This window comes from Bufo gargarizans, chromosome 11 (genome assembly GCF_014858855.1).
Source record: "Bufo gargarizans isolate SCDJY-AF-19 chromosome 11, ASM1485885v1, whole genome shotgun sequence".
Classification (NCBI taxonomy): domain Eukaryota; kingdom Metazoa; phylum Chordata; class Amphibia; order Anura; family Bufonidae; genus Bufo; species Bufo gargarizans.
Genome location: NC_058090.1, coordinates 46269467 through 46292963, shown reverse-complemented (window position 1 = coordinate 46292963; position 23497 = coordinate 46269467). Strand labels below are relative to the sequence as shown.

General features: G+C 42.9%; 1 protein-coding gene and 1 long non-coding RNA gene across 2 annotated transcripts in view; one reads left to right on the top strand and one right to left on the bottom strand.

Annotated features, from left to right (window-relative positions):
- Positions 1-21369, bottom strand: part of RAB15 (RAB15, member RAS oncogene family) — a 67470-nt gene extending 46101 nt beyond the window's left edge. Inside the window, exon 1 of the mRNA XM_044272552.1 lies at positions 21012-21369. Within this exon, the coding sequence (XP_044128487.1) occupies positions 21012-21135 (124 nt within the window). The 5' untranslated portion in view covers positions 21136-21369. The remainder of the gene's footprint in view (positions 1-21011) is intronic.
- LOC122922088 lies at positions 7015-16847 on the top strand. The gene is made up of 4 exons (XR_006387086.1): positions 7015-7057; positions 7589-7765; positions 15789-15896; positions 16721-16847. It is a non-coding gene; the product is annotated as an uncharacterized LOC122922088 (long non-coding RNA).
- Positions 21370-23497: the final 2128 nt, after the last annotated feature.

The following is a 23497-nucleotide window of genomic DNA, read 5'->3' as shown; positions in this document are numbered from 1 at the left end:
CCAGTGGGTCAGAATAGATGTCCAGGCAGGAAGCTCTATATCTGGCAACCAGAGAAGTGTGAAAGGGGAATATAAGGAGGATTGGGAGTGCTGGACAAGGAACAGCTGAGAGAAGGAGCTACGGATCCCTGAGTGAGCCAAAAGGGTTTGTAAAGCAAACCCAGAAAGCTACAATAAGGAAACTTCCCTATCTGACATAGAGCGTGCAGCCAACCGCTGCGACCTCCTGACCCTGGGTACAACGGAGTCAGGCGTGGCTCTTGACACCCTCGTGACAATAGGAAGGAGCATCTTTCTCTCCCAACAGGATTCCACATCACTGACACTGTACCAGGATAATATTGGCCACCATATCACTGGTCATTACAATATAAGAAAAATACTTTTTTTCAGCAGATATCTGTTTCTTTTTCCAGCAGGATTCATCCTTTTTTTCCAGCAGGATCTAATTGAATTGACATTTAATCACCCCCATATTTTTCACTCATATTTTTTATTGTATTTTTTATATTTGTGTTTTTTATCTTTTAATCTCTATTACCATCATGTACTTATTTATCTAATTATGTACATATACAGCCATTATATTTAATATATTTTTAACATCAGCTATTCTTTATTAAACACTATTTTTCCATACACCTCAGGTGTTGAGTGCCATCCCTCTACTTTCACTTATATTTCCTCACCACAAGCGTTGGGTACGCCTTGTTTGGATAGAGCACCTACTCCATCCTTTTGTCAATAGAGAGCCGCCTCAATCTTACCCTTCAACAATGGAGGATCAAGACAATTATTGAAATCTCCTAGCAACATAATAGGGATCTGCGGGTTGTGAGAAATCCAGTTCAAAATCTCCTTGAATGCCACAGTGGAATACGGAGGTGGAACATAGACACCTATCAACAGGAACTGTACCCTGAAGATAGAGCAGTGTAGACAAACATAACGTCCCTCCGTGTCTAATTTGCTAGAATGGCATACAAATGGGATAGCTCTGAACCAGGATACTAACCCCCCTGGCTTATGAAGAAAAGGTGAGATGAAAGGCTTGTGAAATCCAAGGCTTAGCAAGAAGTCTATGGTGCTGACGCGACAAATGGGTCTCAGTAAGACATAAATTGTCTGGCTGATAATGTTGAACAGCCGTAAAGACCGCTTGACTCTTGATTGGACTACCCAAGCCTCTAATATTCCACGCTATGATATTAGTTTTACCCACCATCACTCAAAGGTAAGTATAAAAGAAGTACAGTAAGCAATCCGCTATCCCAGAGCCCAGCGCCTAACAATAGCATGATAAGAAACGTTGTCTCTCTGCCTACATAAATCCCCAGAAAAACATAAGAATAGTATACACAAAAAGGAAAACTCTCAGTTATCTCAATGGAGAGTGTGAGGCACAGAAAATTTTCCTGCAACCCACAACATAGAAAACAAGAACTCAAGTCCAAATGAGAAGTAGACATAAAAAACATCAGAACTCCAAAACGACAGCCCCGGCCATTAATAAGAAATTATGACAAGCGACTATTTAGTCCTGTGTGGTATCAAAAGACCACCACAGCAGCAAGCAGCGCCCCTGAGAAAACATGTATGTAAGTCCACATCAGGAAAGGGCAAAGAATCATTTTAACTGCGGATATTATCCTACAAGAAAAAGTAAGGTTAGTGCAAATAGAAGGCAGAATACTCATCCATCCGACTGTGAAGGCAAATGTCCATCATAGCTGCAGAAGAAGAGCATCTTCAGGTCTGCGCCGACGAAGCATCCCTTGGCATAGCAGAAAGACATCCCGATTGTTCAGTCCAACGAGAGGCTTCCTCCGGTGAATCCAAAAAATGGGTTTTACCCTGAAATTGCACACGTAATTTAGATGGGTAAAGCATAGAATATTGTATTCCATGGGACCGCAGGGTGCGTTTCACATCCAAGAAGCTGGCTATACGCCGTTGCAATTATGCCGAAAAGTCCGGAAAAATTGAAACTTTGTATCCATCAATGATAAGATCCGGGCCTTGCGGAGAATAATATCCCTGTCCTGGAAATGCAGAAGCTTCATCAAGACTGGCCTGGGAGGGTTCCCTGGAGGCGATGGACAAGATGGCACCCTGTGCGCTCTTTCAATAGCAAAAAAGGGAGACAGGGAGCCCTTAGCGACCGTATTTCTAAACCAATCTTCAAAAAAATCAAACAGGATACTGTCCCTCAGCCCTTTCTGGGATTCCTATTAGGCGGAGATTACTGCGGCGGGACCAATTCTCTAGGTTATCCGTTTTATTTATCAGGAGTGTAATATTGTGTATGACCTTGGCTAAGTCACGCTTTACCGGTGGAACTTGATCCTCCAAACGACCCACACGGTCCTCAATTTCTGTAACTCTTTCTGTTATTTTCCGCATATCTTGCCAGATGAATGACATATTTTCCTGTAGCGATCCAACCAAAGTATTTAAAGTAAGCAATGTGGAGCTGCAGTGCTGTACTGCAGCATATTGTAACGGGGTGCCGAAGGCGCACTCGGTCTCCCATCAGCCGCAGACCTGCTGCTTAGCTTCGGGAGCGAGGATCTGTGTTTGACCTCGTTCCCAGGGCGGCTTTGCTAGCTGGGAGGCTCCCTGATCACTCGGTGCTCGACTGGTCGGTCTGTCGGTCATGTGACCACGTCACATGACCCTCACTCCCCACTATAAATACAGGCAGCCTGCTGGCCACAGGTTGCCTGTTAATTCTAGGTTCCTGGCTATTTGTTGGACTACTGAATACTCACCTGATCCTGTTCCCTGACGATCCTTTGCCTGCTCCTCCTGTACTGCGCATCCGTCCTGGTATTGTGACCTCGGCTCCCACCTGACTACTCTTTGTGGACTCCTCTGGTACTTCTCTACTCTCCTGGTATTTGACCCCGGCTTCTCCTGACCATTCTTTGCTTAACCCTTTGTACTGTGTAGCTCTCTTGGTTCTGACCCGGTCCGTTCCGTATTTTGTCTTGTCTGTCTTCCCTGCACATATCCTAAGTAAGGGACTTGTCATCAGGACTTGTGAGGCATGTAGGCAAGGCCAGGGGTGAGGGTGGAGCGCAGTGGTCACTATCTTTCCCCCTGTGTGTGTGTGGATGTGACCGTTACACATATATATCTTTACTAGTGGGTTCCAGGATCTGTGGCAAGGGAAGGATCGGAGACCCTGCATGGGCCGCATGGGCCTGAGCTGGAGCCGTAAGGTGGGCCTCTGGAGCCAACTCCTTCTGGGCCGCATGTTGCCCGCCATCTTGCGTATCAGGGGCCGCTTCATCATGAACAGCGGTCGAGGCCTTATCAGGGGCCGCCAAAACAGGAGGGGAGCCCGCATCTGCAGAACTGCCCGCAGGAGAGGAGACCCGGGCATATTGCTCCAGACGTGCCGCGATCTCCGCTGCTTTAGCTGGTGCGTGCTGGTGGTGGAGCATTATGGCAAACTTGCCTGTACTGCCAAAACCTTGCAATGATCTAGCAGCACACATTTCATCTATAACCTCTAAGCTGGGCATAAATTGTAGTTTTCCCAGTGACAGGGTCAATTTGATAAGAATTTAGTTATAATGAGCTGTCAGGAGTTCAGACAAAAGGGCTACAGATTAAGCTGGCAGAGCAGCTCCCTGATGGATTCAGTCTAAGGCCAAAATGAGTAAAATGCAATGATAAAATAAGAGTCCATCGCCTTTAAGGTATAGAACAGATGCATTTTATTAGTAGTCTAAGATGGTAAGCTAGTCACAAGACCATATGTGACTGACATCCAAGGGCCCACATTAACATAGAGACATTTTTGCCCAGAATATACACTGGCTAAGGGAAGATAACTGCATTGGTTGAACAACCAACTGGCAGTGGTAACCAATTACAAAAAATCCTTTATTTGTGCAATTGGACCATTTTGGTCATCCTGATGCTGCGAATATGCAGCTTTGATGATGTAAGAAATTTGAAATTAAAGTAAAGCCTCATTCTCTTTTATATAAATAATACAGTCCTTAGCCATAACCCAAAGAAGCACACAGTAGGAAGCAAATAAAAGATACAGCATTACCAATGTACGTGTTATGCCCCTGGATATTTCTCTAACAAGATGAGCTATTTGCTTTCAGTGCCGCCACTGATTTAAAGGAATCCTAGCAATGAAGCATCAAGACGTTTCAGCATTAATGAGAATATACAGAACAATTTAATTGATGTTAGAAGGCTCTCGGCTATTCTTGACTTCCAGCAGGAATTATGTTACTGAGACAATAGGAATTTGGCTTTTCCTGCTCCAAACAGGAATATACTTGAGAACTGTAATAGAATTACTGCAAAAAAAGCTAAATTCTATATAGGAATGCGAAGAATTAAATAATATTCAAGCCAAGGTATTAAAATTATATATGTGTGTGTATAAATAAATAAATATATATAATATATAGAGAGACAGAGAGAGAGAGAATCCCCACAATATATATACATACATATTAGAGATGAGAGAATCAATTCTAAACTAATCAGATTTGCTATAAATTTCACCAAAATTTGTGTGATTCCTTTCAAACAAATCATGTAAAAACGGCGCCTGGTTCTATTTTACTGTGAATATTAGCGGGGAAAACCACAATAGGGGAAGAAGATGGGGGATTAGGGGATCACATAACACTGGGAGGATGCGGGGGGAGGGCTTGCCCTGATTGGCTTAGAAGCTGACTGCCAGCCTGGATCAGCCAATCAGGGAGCAGTGGGCAGGTAGGTCCTTATCTTGAGACAGAAAAATCACCAATCTGTCTTCAGCTTCTGACCTGGAAGGGTGTTAGGTGGCAGTGTCTGATTTAAAAAAAAGCTCTTACAGACGCAAGCCACTAATGTAGTGTGATAGGGACACTAAGGGAGAGAATAAGGAGATATAATTGGGTAGATTTTAGTGAATTTGATCAGGGGGAGCTTTAGGGAAAGCTTTGAAGGAGTGAGGGACTAGTCACCCAGTTATGTATTTAATACAGCTGCTGGCAGCTAGTTCTGTATTGCAAAACCCCCTGCAAGAAAAACAAACTTATGTTTTCTGTATATGAACAGACAGTTTTGAAAAAACGTGTTTCTACAATTCATAGGCTTATTGCCAGCACTGCAATAGCATTCTGCTGCAAACGCTGAGCAAATGCACATTTTTTTTCTTCTAAAAAACCATTTCAATGCATTATACCCATGTTATTAAAGTGTTGTATATTACTGCAAGAAAACAGGTAGATATAGCAAAGACATTTTATGACAATAATGCCATTATTATATCCGTGTTATTAAACACGTTGCATTATAGCAAAAGCATTTTACTGTAATAACACCATTGTGCTACCCGTGTAAATAAACACATTGCATTATAGCAAAAACCTTTTACAGCAATATCACCATTATTATGCCTGTACTACTAAACACATTGCATATTACTGCAAGATAATGGGTAGTTACAGCAATAGCAATACTGCAATAACAACATTTTTATACCAGTGTTGAACACATAGTTCAAAGAAATTTCACAGCAAAAATTGCATTGTTATATCTTTGTTAGTGAATGCATAGTTCAAAGACATTTTAGGGTAAACACTGCATTATTATATCCATGTTAGTGACCGCATTACTGCTTAAGAAAGTGTAGATCAAAGACCTTTCTCTGCAAAAAATTGCTTTGTTATTATGCCTGTGTTAGGGAACGCATAGTACAAAAACATTTGTTATATCCATGTTAGCGGATGCATTACTGCAGCAGACCGTGTAGTTCAAACATATTTCACTGCAAAATTAGCATTATTAACAAAGTAAATTGTCAATTCCAGTGTGCAGTGTGTTTGTAGAAGGGAAGGAACAGTAAATTGTGCCTTTAAGGCCCCCTGCACACGATCAGGATTGCATGCGGATTTTCCGCGCGGATTTGCGTGCGGAAAATCCGCACCGTAGGTCATGTACATTGTATTCTATGAGAATTTGAAATTCTCAATGCACACGATGCAGATTTTTTCCGTGCGGATTTTGACCTGCGGTGCGGATTTTAAAATCCGCGACATGTCAATTAATTTTTTTTTTTCCTGACCGGATTTTCTTAAGTCACTTAGTGAAATCCGCATGCAGAAAATCCGCACCGAATCCGCACGCAAATCCGCATGCAAATCCGCACCAATTAATGCGGATTGACCGCACGGATTTGCCTGTGAACACCTGCGGATTTCAGTGCGGATTCTCCGCACATGAATCCTGAACGTGTGCATGTAGCCTTAATTAGAAAAAAAAATTGCAAGTTTGTTAGTACCATTAGATTTTTCATCTATAGCCCTCATATTAATGTGCAAAATGAAAGACCCAGGCCTTGTCATCTGAGAATCATAATGTGGGTAGTAGCAGCAGTATCTGCACTAGCCATCTGTCCAGTAGTAGGCCATAGTTCTCTCTGGCTTCCGATAGGTGCCACATTATTATTGAGGACAAAAAGGATGAGATTGTGGGCTGGATGGTTCACTCCTCATCTCATTCACAGAAGGATGATGTGGATGTCCATTCTGAGTCTAACAATGTGCCTTGGAACCAGGGATCACAGCATTCCTCCTGCTCCTCTTTGTAACCCCAGAGAAGCCTATCAGTTGCATCCTTTCTGTCTTCACTGCCTCCTCATAGTGGGACAACAAAACCTCATGTGCTATGGAAGATACTCAAGATAGTCTACGTGTTGATGACTTGTGTGAGCACAGTCAGCATTTGGACTGCCATGTGGCGAAGGATCAGGCAAAGGCAGGGGACCCCATGCATAACTGTATTACTGATGATGTTGGTAGTAGTGGCACCTGTTGCCACTGTGGTGACAATAGGAGCATAAGTAGTGATATTATCACTCAGGCATATTCACAATGACATATCACAGTCTGATAAAAGTGGCGTGGAGGGTGAGGATGACGATGATTGTGTGTTGAACAGGACCTGGGAGCCGGATCATGGTGCTGAGGAGGAGGTAATATCAGAGGAGAAGGAAGAGCAGCGTACTGCCAGGATCTCCCCAAAAACTGCCAAGGTTAGATCTGCCTCTATCGTGGTCAGCTTGGAAACTTAGCTGCTCCATGCTGCTCTAGTCCTCCATGTGGCCTCTGCTTTCTCCATCTTCCAGTCCCAGTGGTGTTTACATCCGGCGGTGCATGGACAATTGAGCATCGTCGCATTCACCTCTCCAGCTAGTGAATGGCTTTAGCAGTGGCCACAAGCAGCATGTCATGGTCATTGGCTGGAGTGGTGCATGCGACCTTGCCCATGGACTGCAGAAAGAAAACTGTTTGAGGACTGGAAGATGGAGAAAGCGGAGGCAGGACAGAGGACCGGAGTGGCATGGAGCAGGTGAGAATGAATCTGTTTTGGGGGGGGGGGCAGGCTGCAGGCATGAAATCTCTTTAAAGATGATCTATCACCACAAAATCCAATGAAATATGCAGGTACCATGTTATAGAGCAGGAGGAGCCGAGCAGATTAATATAAAGTTGTAGGAAATGTTTTAATAAAACTTGTAATTTTAACATTTAAATCTCTGCTATTTCTGATTTCATTGTTCAAGGGGGAGGTGAAATCCGTGACTGACAGCTAACACACAGAGGATGCCATCACAAGCAGCAGATCACCACCACAGCTGAAAAGGTGACCATGTCCATTCACCGCTGGAGTGTAAACAGTCCGGGGACCGGAACTTGGACATGCGGGAGCCAGCACAGAGGAACAGAGTGGCATGGAGTGGGTAAGTGTGGAAAACCCCCTTAACGCCGTACATGTACGGCACAACCGGACGTGACTTAACGCCCAGCGGCACAAGGTCTGCGGGGCTCTAGGGAACGATTGGGGGGGAGTGGCGGCACCATGCCGGCTCTTACCGGCAGGCAGCCATGCTGTGTAAGGGCTGCATGGTGCTGCACCGCCCCCTGCAGCTCAAAGAGATCAAAGAGACCGGTACATCGCAGCGCAGGAAGCTGTCAGAGGCATCGGGGAGGGTAGGGAGGAGGTCGGGGAGGTGGCAGGTGCCGATCAAGTCATCTCCGAGGTGAGGCAGGGGACACCAGTGTTTTGGCTCCCCTGCCAGCGCTGCTATTGGCTGGAACAACGCTCCAGCCAATGTCAGCGCTATAGCTGCACAGGAAGAGGCAGAACTTCCCTGCATGTAGCCATTCTAGCTGGTGACTGCATGCAGAGAGGTTCTGTGCTTCTCTGTGCTGCTTGTTGGCTTGCTAGGACTTGTAGTGCACACCACAGCAATTTAACCCCTTTCCTACTGAAAAGAAGAAGAACATCTGGAATAGCTGCACAGATTTTTTTTTTTTCTTCATTTGCAGCTGTTCCAGATCCCTAAACCACCCTCCGTCCTTGTCTTTCTCTAGTATTAGTATTTCTGCCTTCTGTGAGACACCTGTTTGCTGAAATGGGGTCACTTCTTGGGGTTTTTCATTTCTGGGGACCTCAAGAAATGTATTTAATGCAACATAGCACAATGCATGTCTGTTTATTCAGGCCTGAATAAACCTCTAGAGCAGGGATGGCCAACCTGAGGCTCTCCAGCTGTTACAAAACTACAACTCCCAGCATGCCCAGACTGCCTACAGGTATCAGCCTACAGCAAAGCATGGTGGGAGTTGTAGTTCTACAACAGCTGGAGAGCCACAGGTTGGCCAGCCCTGCTCTAGAGACCTGCTGTGCGCCAATACAACAGGCTACAAGCACATATGGACTGTTTGCAAAAAGGGGAGAAAATGGGGAACATAAACTGGGGTGCATTTTCTCCTTTAACCCCTTGTGAAAGTGAAAAATTGGGGTCTGCTAGTAATTTTTCATTTTTACAAATGTGTGCTTTGAAATCCTTTCTCTAGTATTTCTGCCTTCTGTGAGACATCTGTTTGCTGAAAAGTACCCTTTCTACCACTTAAAATGTTCGTACAGGGGTGCTCTTTCCGAAATGTGGGTCACTTGTTGGAGTTTTTCATTTCTGGGGACTTCAAGAATTTATTTAATGCGACATGGCAGCTAAAATCCATGTCTGCCAATTCATGCCTGTCAGCAAAATTCATATATTGCCGTTTGTCTGCTGTGCGCCCATACAGCAGGCTACAAGCACATATGGGGTGTTTCCTGAATGGGGACAAAATGGGGAACATACACTCACCTAAAGAATTATTAGGAACACCTGTTCTATTTCTCATTAATGCGATTATCTAGTCAACCAATCACATGGCAGTTGCTTCAATGCATGTAGGGTTGTGGTCCTGGTCAAGACAATCTCCTGAACTCCAAACTGAATGTCAGAATGGGAAAGAAAGGTGATTTAAGCAATTTTGAGCGTGGCATGGTTGTTGGTGCCAGACGGGCCGGTCTGAGTATTTCACAATCTGCTCAGTTACTGGGATTTTCACGCACAACCATTTCTAGGGTTTACAAAGAATGGTGTGAAAAGGGAAAAACATCCAGTATGTGGCAGTCCTGTGGGCCAAAATGCCTTGTTGATGCTAGAGGTCAGAGGAGAATGGGCCGACTGATTCAAGCTGATAGAAGAGCAACGTTGACTGAAATAACCACTTGTCATAACCGAGGTATGCAGCAAAGCATTTGTGAAGCCACAACACGCACAACCTTGAGGCGGATAGGCTACAACAGCAGAAGACCCCACCGGGTACCACTCATCTCCACTACAAATAGGAAAAAGAGGCTACAATTTGCACGAGCTCACCAAAATTGGACTGTTGAAGGCTGGAAAAATGTTGCCTGGTCTGATGCGTCTCGATTTTTGTTGAGACATTAAAATGGTAGAGTCTGAATTTGGCGTAAACAGAATGAGAACATGTATCCATCATGCCTTGTTACCACTGTGCAGGCTGGTGGTGGTGGTGTAATAGTGTGGGGGATGTTTTCTTGGCACACTTTAGGTCAATTATTGCCAATTGGCCATCGTTTAAATGCCACGGGCTACCTGAGCATTGTTTCTGACCATGTCCATCCCTTCATGACCACCATGTACCCATCCTCTGATGGCTACTTCCAGCAGGATAATGCACCATGTCACAAAGCTTGAATCCTTTCAAATTGGTTTCTTGAACATGACAATGAGTTCACTGTACTAAAATGGCCCCACAGTCACCAGATCTCAACCCAATAGAGCATCTTTGGGATGTGGTGGAACGGGAGCTTCGTGCCCTGGATGTGCATCCCTCAAATCTCCATCAACTGCAAGATGCTATCCTATCAATATGGGCCAACATTTCTAAAGAATGCTATCAGCACCTTGTTGAATCAATGCCATGTAGAATTAAGGCAGTTCTGAAGGCAAAAGGGGGTCCAACCCCGTATTAGTATGGTGTTCCTAATAATTCTTTAGGTGAGTGTATACTGGGGTGCATTTTCTCCTTTAACCCCTTATGAAAAATAAGTTGTCTGCTAGTAATTATTTTATAATTAGTTTTTCACAAATATGTGGTTTGAAATGCTTTCACAAGTATATCTGTATGTATGACACTGTTAATTAGACACTGTATTGCATGGTTATTTGTACACTATGTGGAATTTGCAGCAGAAGGCATCTTCATGTATGTCAGCACTGATCTTTAATGGTAGGAGCCCAGGTATAGCTGTGCTCTGGGGTTCAGTAGATTTAAGTTATTCCGTTCCATGCTGGGTGCTATGATTTTGCTTGGTAAAGCCCAGATCATTGTAATACAGTAATATTAGTTTGGTATCTGCATCAAAATATGATCAGTGAGGCACACATGGCACCAATCACATAGAACCTTTTGCTAATATTAGAATAGTAACATAGTTTGTAAGGCTCAGTTTAGCCTGTTATCCAGCAAGTTGATCCAGAAGAAGCCAATTTTCCTCATTTTAGGGGGAAAAAGTTCCTTCCCGACACCAATCAGGCAATCAGAATAACTCCCTGGATCAACGACCCCTCTCTAGTAGCTATAGCCTGTAATATTATTACACTCCAGAAATACATCCAGGCCCCTCTTGAATTCCTTTATTGTACTCTCCATCACCACCTCCTCAGGCAGAGAGTTCCATAGTCTCACTGCTCTTACCGTAAAGAATCCTCTTCTATGTTTGTGTACAAACCTTCTTTCCTCCAGACGCAGAGGATGTCCCCTCGTCACAGTCCTGGGGATAAATAGATGATGGGATAGATCTCTGTACTGCCCCCTGATATATTTATACATAGTTATTAGATCTCCCTTAGTTATCTTTTTTCTAAAGTAAATAACCCTAATTTTGATAATCTTTCAGGGTGCTGTAGTCCCCCCATTCCAGTTATTACTTTAGTTGCCCTCCTCTGGACCCTCTCCAGCTCTCATATTTCTGCCTTGTTCACAGGAGCCCAGGACTGTACACAGTACTTCATGTCTGACAAGTGATTTGTAAAGTGGTAGGACTATGTTCTCATCACGGGTATCTATGCCCCTTTTGATGCAGTCCATTATCTTATTGGTCTTGGCAGCAGCTGCCTGACACTGGTTTCTGCAACTTAGTTTGCTGTTTATTAAAATTCCTAAGTCATTTTCCATGTCAGTGTTATCCAGTGTTTTACCATTTAGTATGTACGGGTGACTTGCATTATTCCTTCCCATGTGCATAACCTTTAATCCTGATCTGCCACTTCTCTGGCCAAGCCTCCAATCTATCTAGATCCATCTATAGCAGTATACTGTTCTCTGTAGTGTATATACACAATATATTGTCCTCTGTAGTGTGTGTGTGTGTGTGTGTGTGTGTGTGTGTGTGTGTATATATATATATATATATATATATATATATATATATATATAGATAGATACACACACACACACACACACACACACACACACACACACAGTATACTATCCACTTCCATGATAATTACTTGACATAGTTTAGTATTATCAGCAAAAATGTATGTTTGAATGTGCAACCCCTCTACAAGATCATTAATAAATATATTGTAGCAAATTGGACCTAATACTGACCCCTGAGGTACCCCACTAGTGACAGTGACCCAATCTGAGTGTGTACCATTAATAACCACCCTCTGTTTTCTATCACTGAGCCAGTTACTTACCCACATACAGACATGTTCTCCCAGTCCGAGCATTCTCATTATATATACTAACCTTTTATGTGGCACAGTATCAAATGCTTTGGAGAAGTCAACATCTGACATCCATTGATTCCTCCAGGTCCAGTCTACAACTTACCTCCTCGTAGAAATTGGTTAAATTAGTTTGACATGACCGATCCCTCATGAAGCCACATCTGATATCTCTGCATGTACCATAAATACTCTAGTTTTTCTCTTCTGACTGTAACAGTGAGCTGATGTGTGTACACCAGAGGAGAAGTATTTTCGGTACACGCACAAGTTTTCAAATGCACTGGGTTGACTTAGAGCCAGGCAGGGGGCTGTCAATCACCGTTTGGGCAGGCTTGCAGCAGGGACTTTGTGACTCTGGCAGTGGCAATACCTGAAGTCATGTACAACTTAAGAATGAAACAATAATGTAATCTTAACACTTATGACTCCATATTCTCATTGAACATCTTTATGTATGAAGAGAGCATTAAGTTATACCTAGCAAATGCCAAAGTGATTTGCTGACAAGAGTGCAATGCTGTAAAGAAGAGTTATAACAGAAAGTCTTTGTCATGCTTCCTATGATTCATGCTTCTAAGCACCAGATGATACTTATATTTTATGGTAATGACACCCAACAAGAATAGCTTGTCATTTTATATGAAAACGCCTTATTTTCCCAGAAAAAGTGCTGTGTTTGGTATTGCAGTTTATTAACCCGTTCCCAACCGCCTGTTGACTATATATACGCCTGGGTGGTCGTCCATTATCTCTGCAGGGATGGTTTAAAACATCATTGCAAAAATCGCAGCTGCATTAGAGTCTGCGCAAGCTGCTGGGTCTTAGCAGACTCTGATCACCACTGCAGTGAGGTTTTACAGCCCTGTACAACCTCTATGGGGCTGTATTCCCCCTGTAACTGGGACTAGTATGTCAGCCCAAGTTGTAGGAGAAATCAGCAATACATAAAAAAAATGTAATGTTATATGTCCCCAAAAGATCTAATTTGATCATATGAATGGGCACAAGGTTAAAAAATAAAATAAAAATAATAGAAAAGTAAAAAAAACACCACAGCTCTCTCTGCACTGCCACACCCCCTGCACTTTGATTGACAGGACCAGGCAGTGAAAACATCATCACAACAGGCCCTGTCAATCAAAGTGCAGAAGAAGCGGCAGTTGCAGAGTAAGCAGAGCCTCTAGGTGTAATGGCAACGCCCCCATTCCTCCTAGAAGCTGCCAAGCGCACATGTAACAGGTCAGCCAGTGTCATAGGTACAAATCTGCTGACAGATGCCCTTTAAAAGCTAGAACATGAAGAGCTGCTGCATACAGGAATATCCGATCTGATAAATGTAGCAGTAATGAGTGCAGTTGTATGGAATAAACATTCACCTTATTTAGTTGTGCAGACACATTTTTATACTACATGCTGATCTTCTAAGAGCACCCATAGGGACCTCATCAAAAATGTATAATAGAGCTGGCTCCCATAAAATATATAGACCAGTAGCAAGCGGTTTATGTTTATAAAGGGAAAGCCACTAGCAGCAGATTGGAAAGAGGTTTTTTTTCTTTTTGTTTAAATTGTATTAAAAACAGCTCAGCTCAAGGGGTTTTTTCTGACACCAAGGTTCAATTATTAGGACTGTTTCACACGAGCGAGTCCATTGCGGGAATTGCGCTCCGTGTGTGTGTGTGATCCTCTGCTCTGGACTTGCAGGAGCGCACGGCATTATCATGAGTTATAATGCTGTGTGTCTCTGCTTGACCTTATTTCTACAGAATCGTACTGACAGCTTTATGTCACCATGATTCTGTGGAAAAAAAGCCATGCAGAGACACACAGCATTATAAATCATGATAATGCCGTGCGCTCCTGCAAGTCCAGAGCGGAGGATCACACTGACACACGGAGCGCGATTCCCGCAATGGACTCGCTCGTGTGAAACAGCCCTTACATTGTACCATTGTACTCACTAATACGCAATCCTCTTGGACATAACCACATCCATGATGAGCTAAATTCCTCACATTCCTCACATACAATCAGTCATGATAATATTACTATGGAACGCTTGAAGTCATTGACCAAGAATATATATTTTTCCCTAAAATTAGTTACAGCCTCCTGGGGGATATTGTATCTTTTTCTGGTAATAGATGGACTTGAGTCTCACATCAACCTAATACAAGAATGTCATTGGATTAGGCCACATATAATGCTCTTTACAAAATTATACAGTATATACAGAGAGGATTCAAGGGTTTTTTCTTTTTTTAACTCAGAAGATACCAGAACATTTCCTTCATCTAATCTAGTTAAACCTGAAGCCAAGGCACACTAGCTATGAATTTCAAAAGTTATGCTGACATCACCTCCTTGACATATCCACATCGGCAGCTGATGTAAACAATAGATCCACCCTGCCAACTCACATATTCACCTGCTGTGGTGACCTCATCTCTGCTCACCAAGGCATTCAGGGTTTTAGAATAGTCTAGGGCGGGGATCAGCAACCTCCGGCACTCCAGCTCAGGTCTAAAAAAGTGGACTGGTGTGGACAAGCAAGGGGACGGGCCAGTAGGCCCGTCTCATTCCTCATTTTCTACGTCTGGAATAGGCGTAGAAAATGGTCTAAATGTAAGACATCTAGGAACCATACTCCTATTAGGGTTTATACATGGAAAAGTTGTTGCAGAAATTACTGTGACTGTTGAATGTGGTAATGTGGGTCTAGTATTGCTTCTTGGGGAAAATATCTCTGTAAGGTGGCACACACAGTCCAACAGCCTCCTTCTTGTGGCATGGTCCACATACTTCGTAGCAGCATGCTTCCATAATATACCGTATTTTTCGCCCTGAAAGACGCACGTAGGTTTTTGAGGAGGAAAATAAGAAAAAAATAATTTTTTAACCAAAAGGTGTGCTTTTGGTGGGCTTTGAACTAATGGTAGCCTGTGAATGACACTATTATGGGGGTCTGTGGATGGCACTGTTATGGGGGTCTGTGGATGGCACTGTTATGGGGGTCTGTGGATGGCACTGTTATGGGGGTCTGTGGATGGCACTGTTATGGGGGTCTGTGGATGGCACTGTTATGGGGGTCTGTGGATGGCACTATTATGGGGGTCTGTGGATGGCACTATTATGGGGGCATCTGTGGATGACAGATAAATAGCATCTTATGCTATTTGACATCCACAGATCCCCCCCATAACAGTGTCAGCCACTGTGAATGACCCCCAATACAGGGGGTGGGGGCTGGCATCCACACTAGTTTTTAAATGGCAGCGGGGGCTCAGTGCAGTCAATGTCACCTCTAGTCAGTACAAAACTAAAGGCCGGCCCCCAGCCCCTCCTCCCCCCTCGCTGATACACACGCTGGCCGCACTGTGCAACTTGCGGTCGGCGGTGTATCAGTGTAAAAGCGGCAGCATCCACTTTTGGGGGGGAAAAGTGCGTCTTGTAGGGCAAAAAATACGGTATATAAGCTTTCTTTTCCAGGAGCAATTACCTATTGAGAAGCCATAGTTATAGTCTAGGTATACCTGTATATGATCCTACCCAGAGGACGAGGATCCCTAAATATGTAACACTTTAAATTAATTGCAATATTTTTTTCATAATGCCCATTCTGCTTGTTATTGTGTTTTTCTGTTCTCCTTTTCCTTTCAAGATGATGATTATAATGATGATGAGATTATAATAACAATACTTCAAAAATTGCACATGGGAAGATGCTATTCTTTTACTTGGTGGCTTCAACACTGTGAATCAAGAAGAGGTAGGTGATTATTATCCACACTTAGGACTTTATACTGTACTTACTGACTGTTTTTATGGGGGCGAAGCCGAGTAGCCATACGCAGTGGTTAATGGGATGTATTGTATGTTGCGGACATGTGGCTGACTCTTTGAAATGACACATGCTCATTCTTCCATGTTTCCAGTTTGTTCCTTTAAATTAAGTGTGAATACTTCTTCATTAACCATTCTAATTGATGATTTGCTGTAACGTGTTTGCCATAGCACACACTAATTAGGAGTTGCACAACAGCATTTGGCTAAGCAATGACCCTTCTTGTAAAAAATGATCAGGTCCTCAGAGCTACAATATAGACTTCTACCTTTATTTTATGTCCCCATGCTATTTAGCATACAAATTATATTACAGGTGACAGTTACTAGATTTCTGGAGAAGGGTCGTTGATTCAGGGAGTTATATCATGTTTGGGCCATTTGTGTTGTTTACCTGTTTTCTAAGGGAAGTTCTCCTATGGGAGATCCTGCTGTTTTGCCAGGTCTTCCCTTCTTTGGTTTTAGCTACTTTTTCCTATGCGATTTTGAGACATATACACATGATGCAGTTTTATGTTTTATATATTAATGGCCTATATTGTATATGTTTATTATTGGGTTCATTATTGTTCCAGAAGCTAATAGGTGTAACGGGTCTTTAAGGTATGGTGTGCAGGGTTGGGGGTCTATCTTTTGCTCTCCCTTCCATTCCTGTTTCTTTTTCATTCTTATCTTTATTCTGTTTTGATTCTCTCACCTGATCTAATTTTCTTGTTTTACCTTTGGGCTACATTTCTCCCTTGCCCCTAGGTGTTTCTTCCTATGGGATTGGAGAGGGAGGATCATAAGTCTATCACAGCCTGAGCACACCATGAGGCTATGATTAGGAACCACAGTGTTCGAAACCGAACTGGAGGAGGGAGGAGATGTCCACCGCATGTATTGTCCCATGTATATGTGAAAAATAAAGATGACAGAATTGTTCCGGTGCTGGATCACTTTCTCTTTTGATTTTTATGTATGCTGGAGTTTGCCTTGGCTCGTACCGCGCACGGAGGACATGAGGTGAGCTGGACTTACTACTTGTTGACTAGGTCATTTTTCAGCCGTACAAACTATGTTAGTGAGAGTTCACATCACCATTATTTTTATGTTCTTCTAAACCACCACTCTGTAGCCAGATGCGTTTCGAGGTGCTGTACCTCTTCCTCAGAGGGCCACTGAGGAAGAGGTACAGCACCTTGAAACGCGTCTGGCTACAGAGTGAGCGATTGTCTCATGCACCAAAGAGAAATCAAACTTACATCCAAATGAAAAATCGAAAGGACTGAAAATTTTGAGAGAGACGGAACATTCAAAAATTCTCGATGTAAAGAAATCGTTGCGGACTAGTGACGTCATTTGTGTTCCGGTTGATCTCTTGAGTTACCAGGTCACGTGGGATGCCACGCAAGGATCGAGCACACCACGTGGGACGCCGCTGGTGTGCGGCCGCCTGAGACCAGCGCTGCCTGTGTGCAGTGAAGAAGGGTAAAACCCAGCTCCTATTCAGGAGTGCCATCCGGTTATTTGTTACTTACAGTTACTGCTGTGGCAAGCCCTTCATGTACTATTGACTGTCCATTCAATATAATCAAGTACGTACTGCACTATATCTGGATTCTCAAAGTGACTGTCCATTCAATATAATTAAGTGCGGACTGCACTACACCTGGATTCTTAAAGATACAGTCCTTATTAGGGACATAGTCACCTGCATACATTATACCGGCGGGTTCTTGTAACTTTGAGTGACTTTTTGCCTTAAGTGTTCTAATAAGAGACAATACAGTTCCTACAGGAGTTTATTTTTTATTTTTTATACTGTATCATACTACGTGGCTCCATTTATACTGCCTATTGCATATATTTATGTGTATAGTTTTTAATGTGAGTTTTAATAAATTACATCCATACTGCTCCCATCTGTAGTGTGCCCCTATATTTTGTCTATACAGTTATCTTCCTCTAGGCCTAAGGGTGGGCCGTTCTAGGTGAGCACCTCTTCCATATAGACGAGGGGTTGAGCCACTGGTGATTGTTTTTCAGTAAACGTATCCTGTGCATCAGTTCGGCATCTGTTTGAGCCGTTTCCATCTGAGATCAATTTTTTTAGACAGGAAAAAAGTGAGGCATGCAGGACTTTTTTTTCCGTCTGAAATAACGGATCTCTGACGGATATGGCTCAAACAGATGCACAGGATACATTTTTTTTTTCTTTTTTTCTGTCCTTCTGATGGATCAGAAAAACTGAAAATAACGGTGATTTAAACTCTCCCTTACTATGTAAAAAAACAACAACATGATTTGAACCCAATCCGGGAGTAAAAAAAAGTCCCAATGCGGTTCCTGTAGAAAACATAAAGAGTGGATAAATACACTACTTACCTTCTCCAGTGCAGGGCACCAGTGAGCACCTTACTACTACAGCTATCAGGATCAATGTCTGAAGGACTCCCTAATGAATAATTGTAATGGAAAACTTTTTTTTTTTTCAACCAGAGCTCCCTTTTAGTAGTAGTATGTTGCTTAGGCTACTTTCACACTGCCGTTTCTGTGATCCGTTTCAAGGCTCTCACAAGCGGCCCCAAACAGATCAGTTCAGCCCCAATGCATTCTGAATGGATGCGGATCCGTTCAGAATGCATCAGTTTGGCTCCGTTCAGCCTCCATTCCGCTCTGGAGGCGGACACCAAAATGCTGCTTGCAGCGTTTTGGTGTCCGCCTGGCGGTGCGGAGCCAAACGGATCTGTCCTGACTTACAATGCAAGTCAATGGGGACGGATCCGTTTACATTGACACAATATTGGTGCAATTGTAAACGGATCCGTCCCCCATTGACTTTCAATGTAAGTCAGGACAGATCCGTTTGACTTACACTTAGACTTTCTTTTTTACTTAGTTCTGCAGACGGATCTGTTCTGAACGGATACCAGCGTTTGCATTTATAGGTGCGGATCCGTCTGTGCAGATACCAGACGGATCCGGACCCAACACAGGCGTTAAAGTAGCCTTAGATAGCAATTTCACATTAAGCCGATGAGAAGAAAGATACAAGTGATAAAAAATGTTCAAATGAATTGTTATTGCGATTTACATGCAATAAAAATATTGGGGGTCATTTATTAAGACCGGAGTTTTAGACGCCGGTCTAAATAACCCCTATATTTGGTGTTTGATCCGCCAAAGTTATTAAGAAGCGCCGGCCTCTACATAACTTCAGCACATCCAGTGCCAGTTCTGAATGTAAGACATCTTCCAAGCTGTCTTACATTTAGATAGACCATTATTTATGCCAAAAACAAGGGAAGAAAATGATGACTGAGATGGGCCTGTAGGACCGTCCCCTTCCCCGCCCATGCCACGGCCACTTTTTTTAGACCTAGCGTAACTGCACTGCAATCTGCGCCAGAAATATGCCTAATATATATGTGTATTTCTGGATTATAAATGAACCCCATTGTTTGTTTTTTATGTACACTACATTTTTCTCTCTGGTAGCGCCCCCTGCCATTTAACCTTTAGGTCCACCTTCTCCTGCGTTCAGTGGTGGACTAACATGCTCAGTAGCTTCCTTGCTCCCCTCCCTTCAGTGATCTCATAGAGAAGCAGACACCTTTCATTCTGTTGACCCTACTTTCATAGAAATATATAGCTCTATCTCTACCTCTAGAAAAGGAAATCGTGGGGTAACACATACAGGGGCAGACTATGAACTTAAAAGTGGCCCCGTTTTTTAGTCAGGTCCAAATTGATGGAAGGCAGGGCCAGCAATACTATATTGTGGCACAATATACCACCCCAACAGAGGCAAATACCACAGTCCATCACAAATACTTCCAGCAGCACAAAATACATCCCCAAAAGCTTCCTCTGGCCGTGAGGAGGGCTCCTCGGCATTGGCCCACCGGGAAATCTCCCTGGAAGGTCTATGTCCAATCCGCCCCTGAACACATACCATATGTATCTCTGGGACTATATGTGAGGGACTATTTTTAATGCAGAAGAGGAAGGGGTTTACAAGAGCTAACTGCAATGCTTACTGGGGGATGCAGGGGATTAGAGAGTTGCTGCCCACCCACAGAAAGGAAAGCAAGTCCTCCACATACATGAGTAAATTTATGGGCTAATTCCTTTAAATCAGAGATAGGAAATTTGAACATTTCCTAACCCCCCAGCTGCCTTGTGAATGTAGCAGACTACAGACTCCACCAAGATAGACAGGGACTTTATAATTAGCTGTATACCTGAATGCATCTTAATAGATTAGTCCTACTGCCAATGGGAGCGATTAGAGCATATTAGGTAATTGCTATTTAAGCCATACATCCTTCACCTCAATAATCTAGGCTCTTACAGGTACAGTGTATGATCTCATGGAATCGGAATTCCCAGCAGAGGCAGTGGCTGATCAATAGCAAGGGCTCAGTTCCTTAAGGTAAGCAATTAGCGGAATTACAATGCAATTGTTGATTAGCAGGGAATAAAACCAACCTAGTTATTAGCAGCCTGATTATTAGGCTGGGTTCACACATTGACATTTTCTTCCCCAAACAGACTGAGGTCCCAGTAATTTAATTACGGGGAGGCGAGCTGGTCCTTCACATATGGCGATCATTTACTAGGTCGGAAACTATGTTTTTTTACAGCCAAAAAAAAAAAATCATGCTCATTTTAGCAAAATGAAACTGCTGTTCTCCATAATGGGTTCTACAGTAACACTCAGCATCAGGATTTATTGGATGCAAATCTAGAGAAACCCCAGCATTTCCTTACATCACACAGGCGCTGGCAATTGGTATAGAGTTCAGGATCATTACTCTACTGGAATAATCTATAAAATCATTACAGGCAGTCATCATCATCACGCATATGCATATGATTACTGGGTCCATTAGATAACACACATCATCGAAGATGAGGATCGGTCACGTCTGTGATAATAAGGAGGGTATATTTCACAGTGGCCGCACATAGTACAATGAATACATGTTTAACACAGACACTACAATCTCCTTCAGCAACACCTTAAGCCTCCATAAAGACAAAAACAACATCTTACCTATTGTCGAGATATGGGAAGGATGAAACTCATTGTCTGTGAATCTGCAGAGCAAACATGTTTTTCCAACCCCAGAGTCCCCAATGAGAAGTAATCTGAATAGAACATCATATTGTTTGGCCATTGTGTGTCTGCTAGCAGCCTGTGCACATAGACAGTGAGTAGCAGGGAAGGGAGGAGGCTGGAGTCAATCAGGAGGCTCCCTGCTCTCCATCCATCGCTGATGCTTCTTCTTAAAGGGATTATCCTTGGAGCCTCTCCTTATATCCTAAATGAGAAGCAGGATGTGAACGATTTGATTCCTTCTTCTTGGAGTCTTTAAATATAGATAGACTAAGCCTTGTGTGAAATACCCAGATGGTAGATCTCTTATCAAAATGGTTTTGGAGGAGGGGGAGGTGGAGGAGGTGGCAGCCAGGCTCCACCTTATGCAGTAGACTGGATTAGGAGAGGCTGATGTGTACACCTCATACAGACGGAAAAGCTGGGTGTGTGTGGAGGAATGGCCAGACAGGTAGCGCTGTGATGTAGATCAGTAATCGGATGCCAGCAGGTGCTCCTCAGCTATTTGCCAGTCACACGTTCCTGCTTTTTCACATCAGGGACGGAAACAAGCAAAGGACCTGTCACGCTGGTTTGACAGGGTTAGAAATTTGGTAAAATAACTAGTTTAGACAATCACATAAAGAAATAATCACTTTGGATTGCTGACTGCTTTTATATGTTTCAGTGAGTTGATAACATAGCAGCTTGAAAGCATTTTTACTATATACTATATTATATATATGTCGAAAGTTTTAGGCAGGTGTGGAAAAGATCCTGAAAAGTAAGAATGCTTTTAAAAATGCAAGTGTTAATAGTTTATTTTTATCAATTAACAAAATGCGAAGTGAATGAACAAAAGAGAAATCTAAATCTAATCAATATTTAGTGTGACCCCCCTTTGCTTTCAGCATCAGTTCTTCTGGATACACTTGCACACAGTTTTAGGCCTATTGCACATGACCGTTTTTTTCCCCTGTTTACTGGCCGTTTTTTGCGTTCCGTATACGGAACCATTCATTTCAATGGTTCCACAAAAAAAACCGGAATGTACTCCGTATGCATTCTGTTTCCGTATTTCCGTTTTTCCGTTCCGTTTAAAGATAGAACATATCCTATTATTGCCCGCAAATCACGTTCTGTGGCTCCATTCAAGTCAATAGGTCCGCAAAAAAACGGAACACATACGGAAATGCATCCGTATGTCTTCCGTTTCCGTTCCGTTTTTTGCTGAACCATCTATTGAAAATGTTATGCCCAGCCCAATTTTATCTATGTAATTACTGTATACTGTATATGCCATACGGAAAAACGGAACAGAAAAACAGAACAGAAACGGAAACACAACGGAAACAAAAAAACGGAACAACGGATACTTTAAAAACGGATTGCAAAACACTGAAAAAGCCATATGGTTGTGTGCAATAGGCCTTAGAAGGAACTGAACAGGGAGCTTGATTTAAACAATTTGAAGAACTAACCACAGATCTGTTGTGGATTTAGGCTTGCTCAAAATCTTATTTCTCTTCATTTAATCCTAGACTCGATGATATTGAGATCATGGGCATTGCGTGGGCCATATCATCACTTCCAGGACTGTTTGTTCTTTACACTAAAGATAGTTCTTAATCACATTGGCTAGATGTTTGGGTCATTGTCTTGCTGCAGAATGAATTTGGAGGCAATCAGATATTTCTCAGTATTGGGGACACAGTTAATCCTGACCACATTGAAGACTGTAGACCCAGTGGTCATCCAAGACAACCTAGTGTCGCAGATGGAAGACAAATTAATACTGACCACATTGAACACTGTAGATGCAGTGGTCATCCAAGACAACCTAGTGCCGCAGATGAAAGACACATTATGACACTTCCCTTTGAAATTGGAAGATGTACAGCAGTGCCATCAGCTCAGAACTGGAAGAAACCAGTGGGACCCAGGTACACTCATCTACTGTTCACAGGAGTCTGGTCAGAAGTAGTATTCATGGGAGAACTGCAGACAAAAAGCCATACCTTAAAAATGGAAACCAAGGGACTAAATTATGTGCAAAAACATAGGAATTGGGATGCGGAAAAATGGCAGCAGGTGCTCTGGACTGATGAGTCAAAATGTAAAATATTTGGCTTTAACAGAAGGTAGTGTTTTCGTTGTAGAGTGATTCAATAATGAGTGTGTGCAGGCGACAGTGAAGTATGGTGGAGGTTCCCTGCTAGTTTCATGCTGCATTGTAGCAAATGGAGTTTGGGATTTAACCAGGAATAATAATGCCCTCAATGCTGAGAAATACAGGCAGATACTTATCCATCATGCAATATCATCAGGGAGGTGTCTGTTTGGCTCCAAATTTATTCTGCAGTAAGACGACAGCCAATGTCATTAAGAACTATATTCAGCTTAAAAAGGACCTTTTACCAGTCGTGACATTACAATATAAGTAT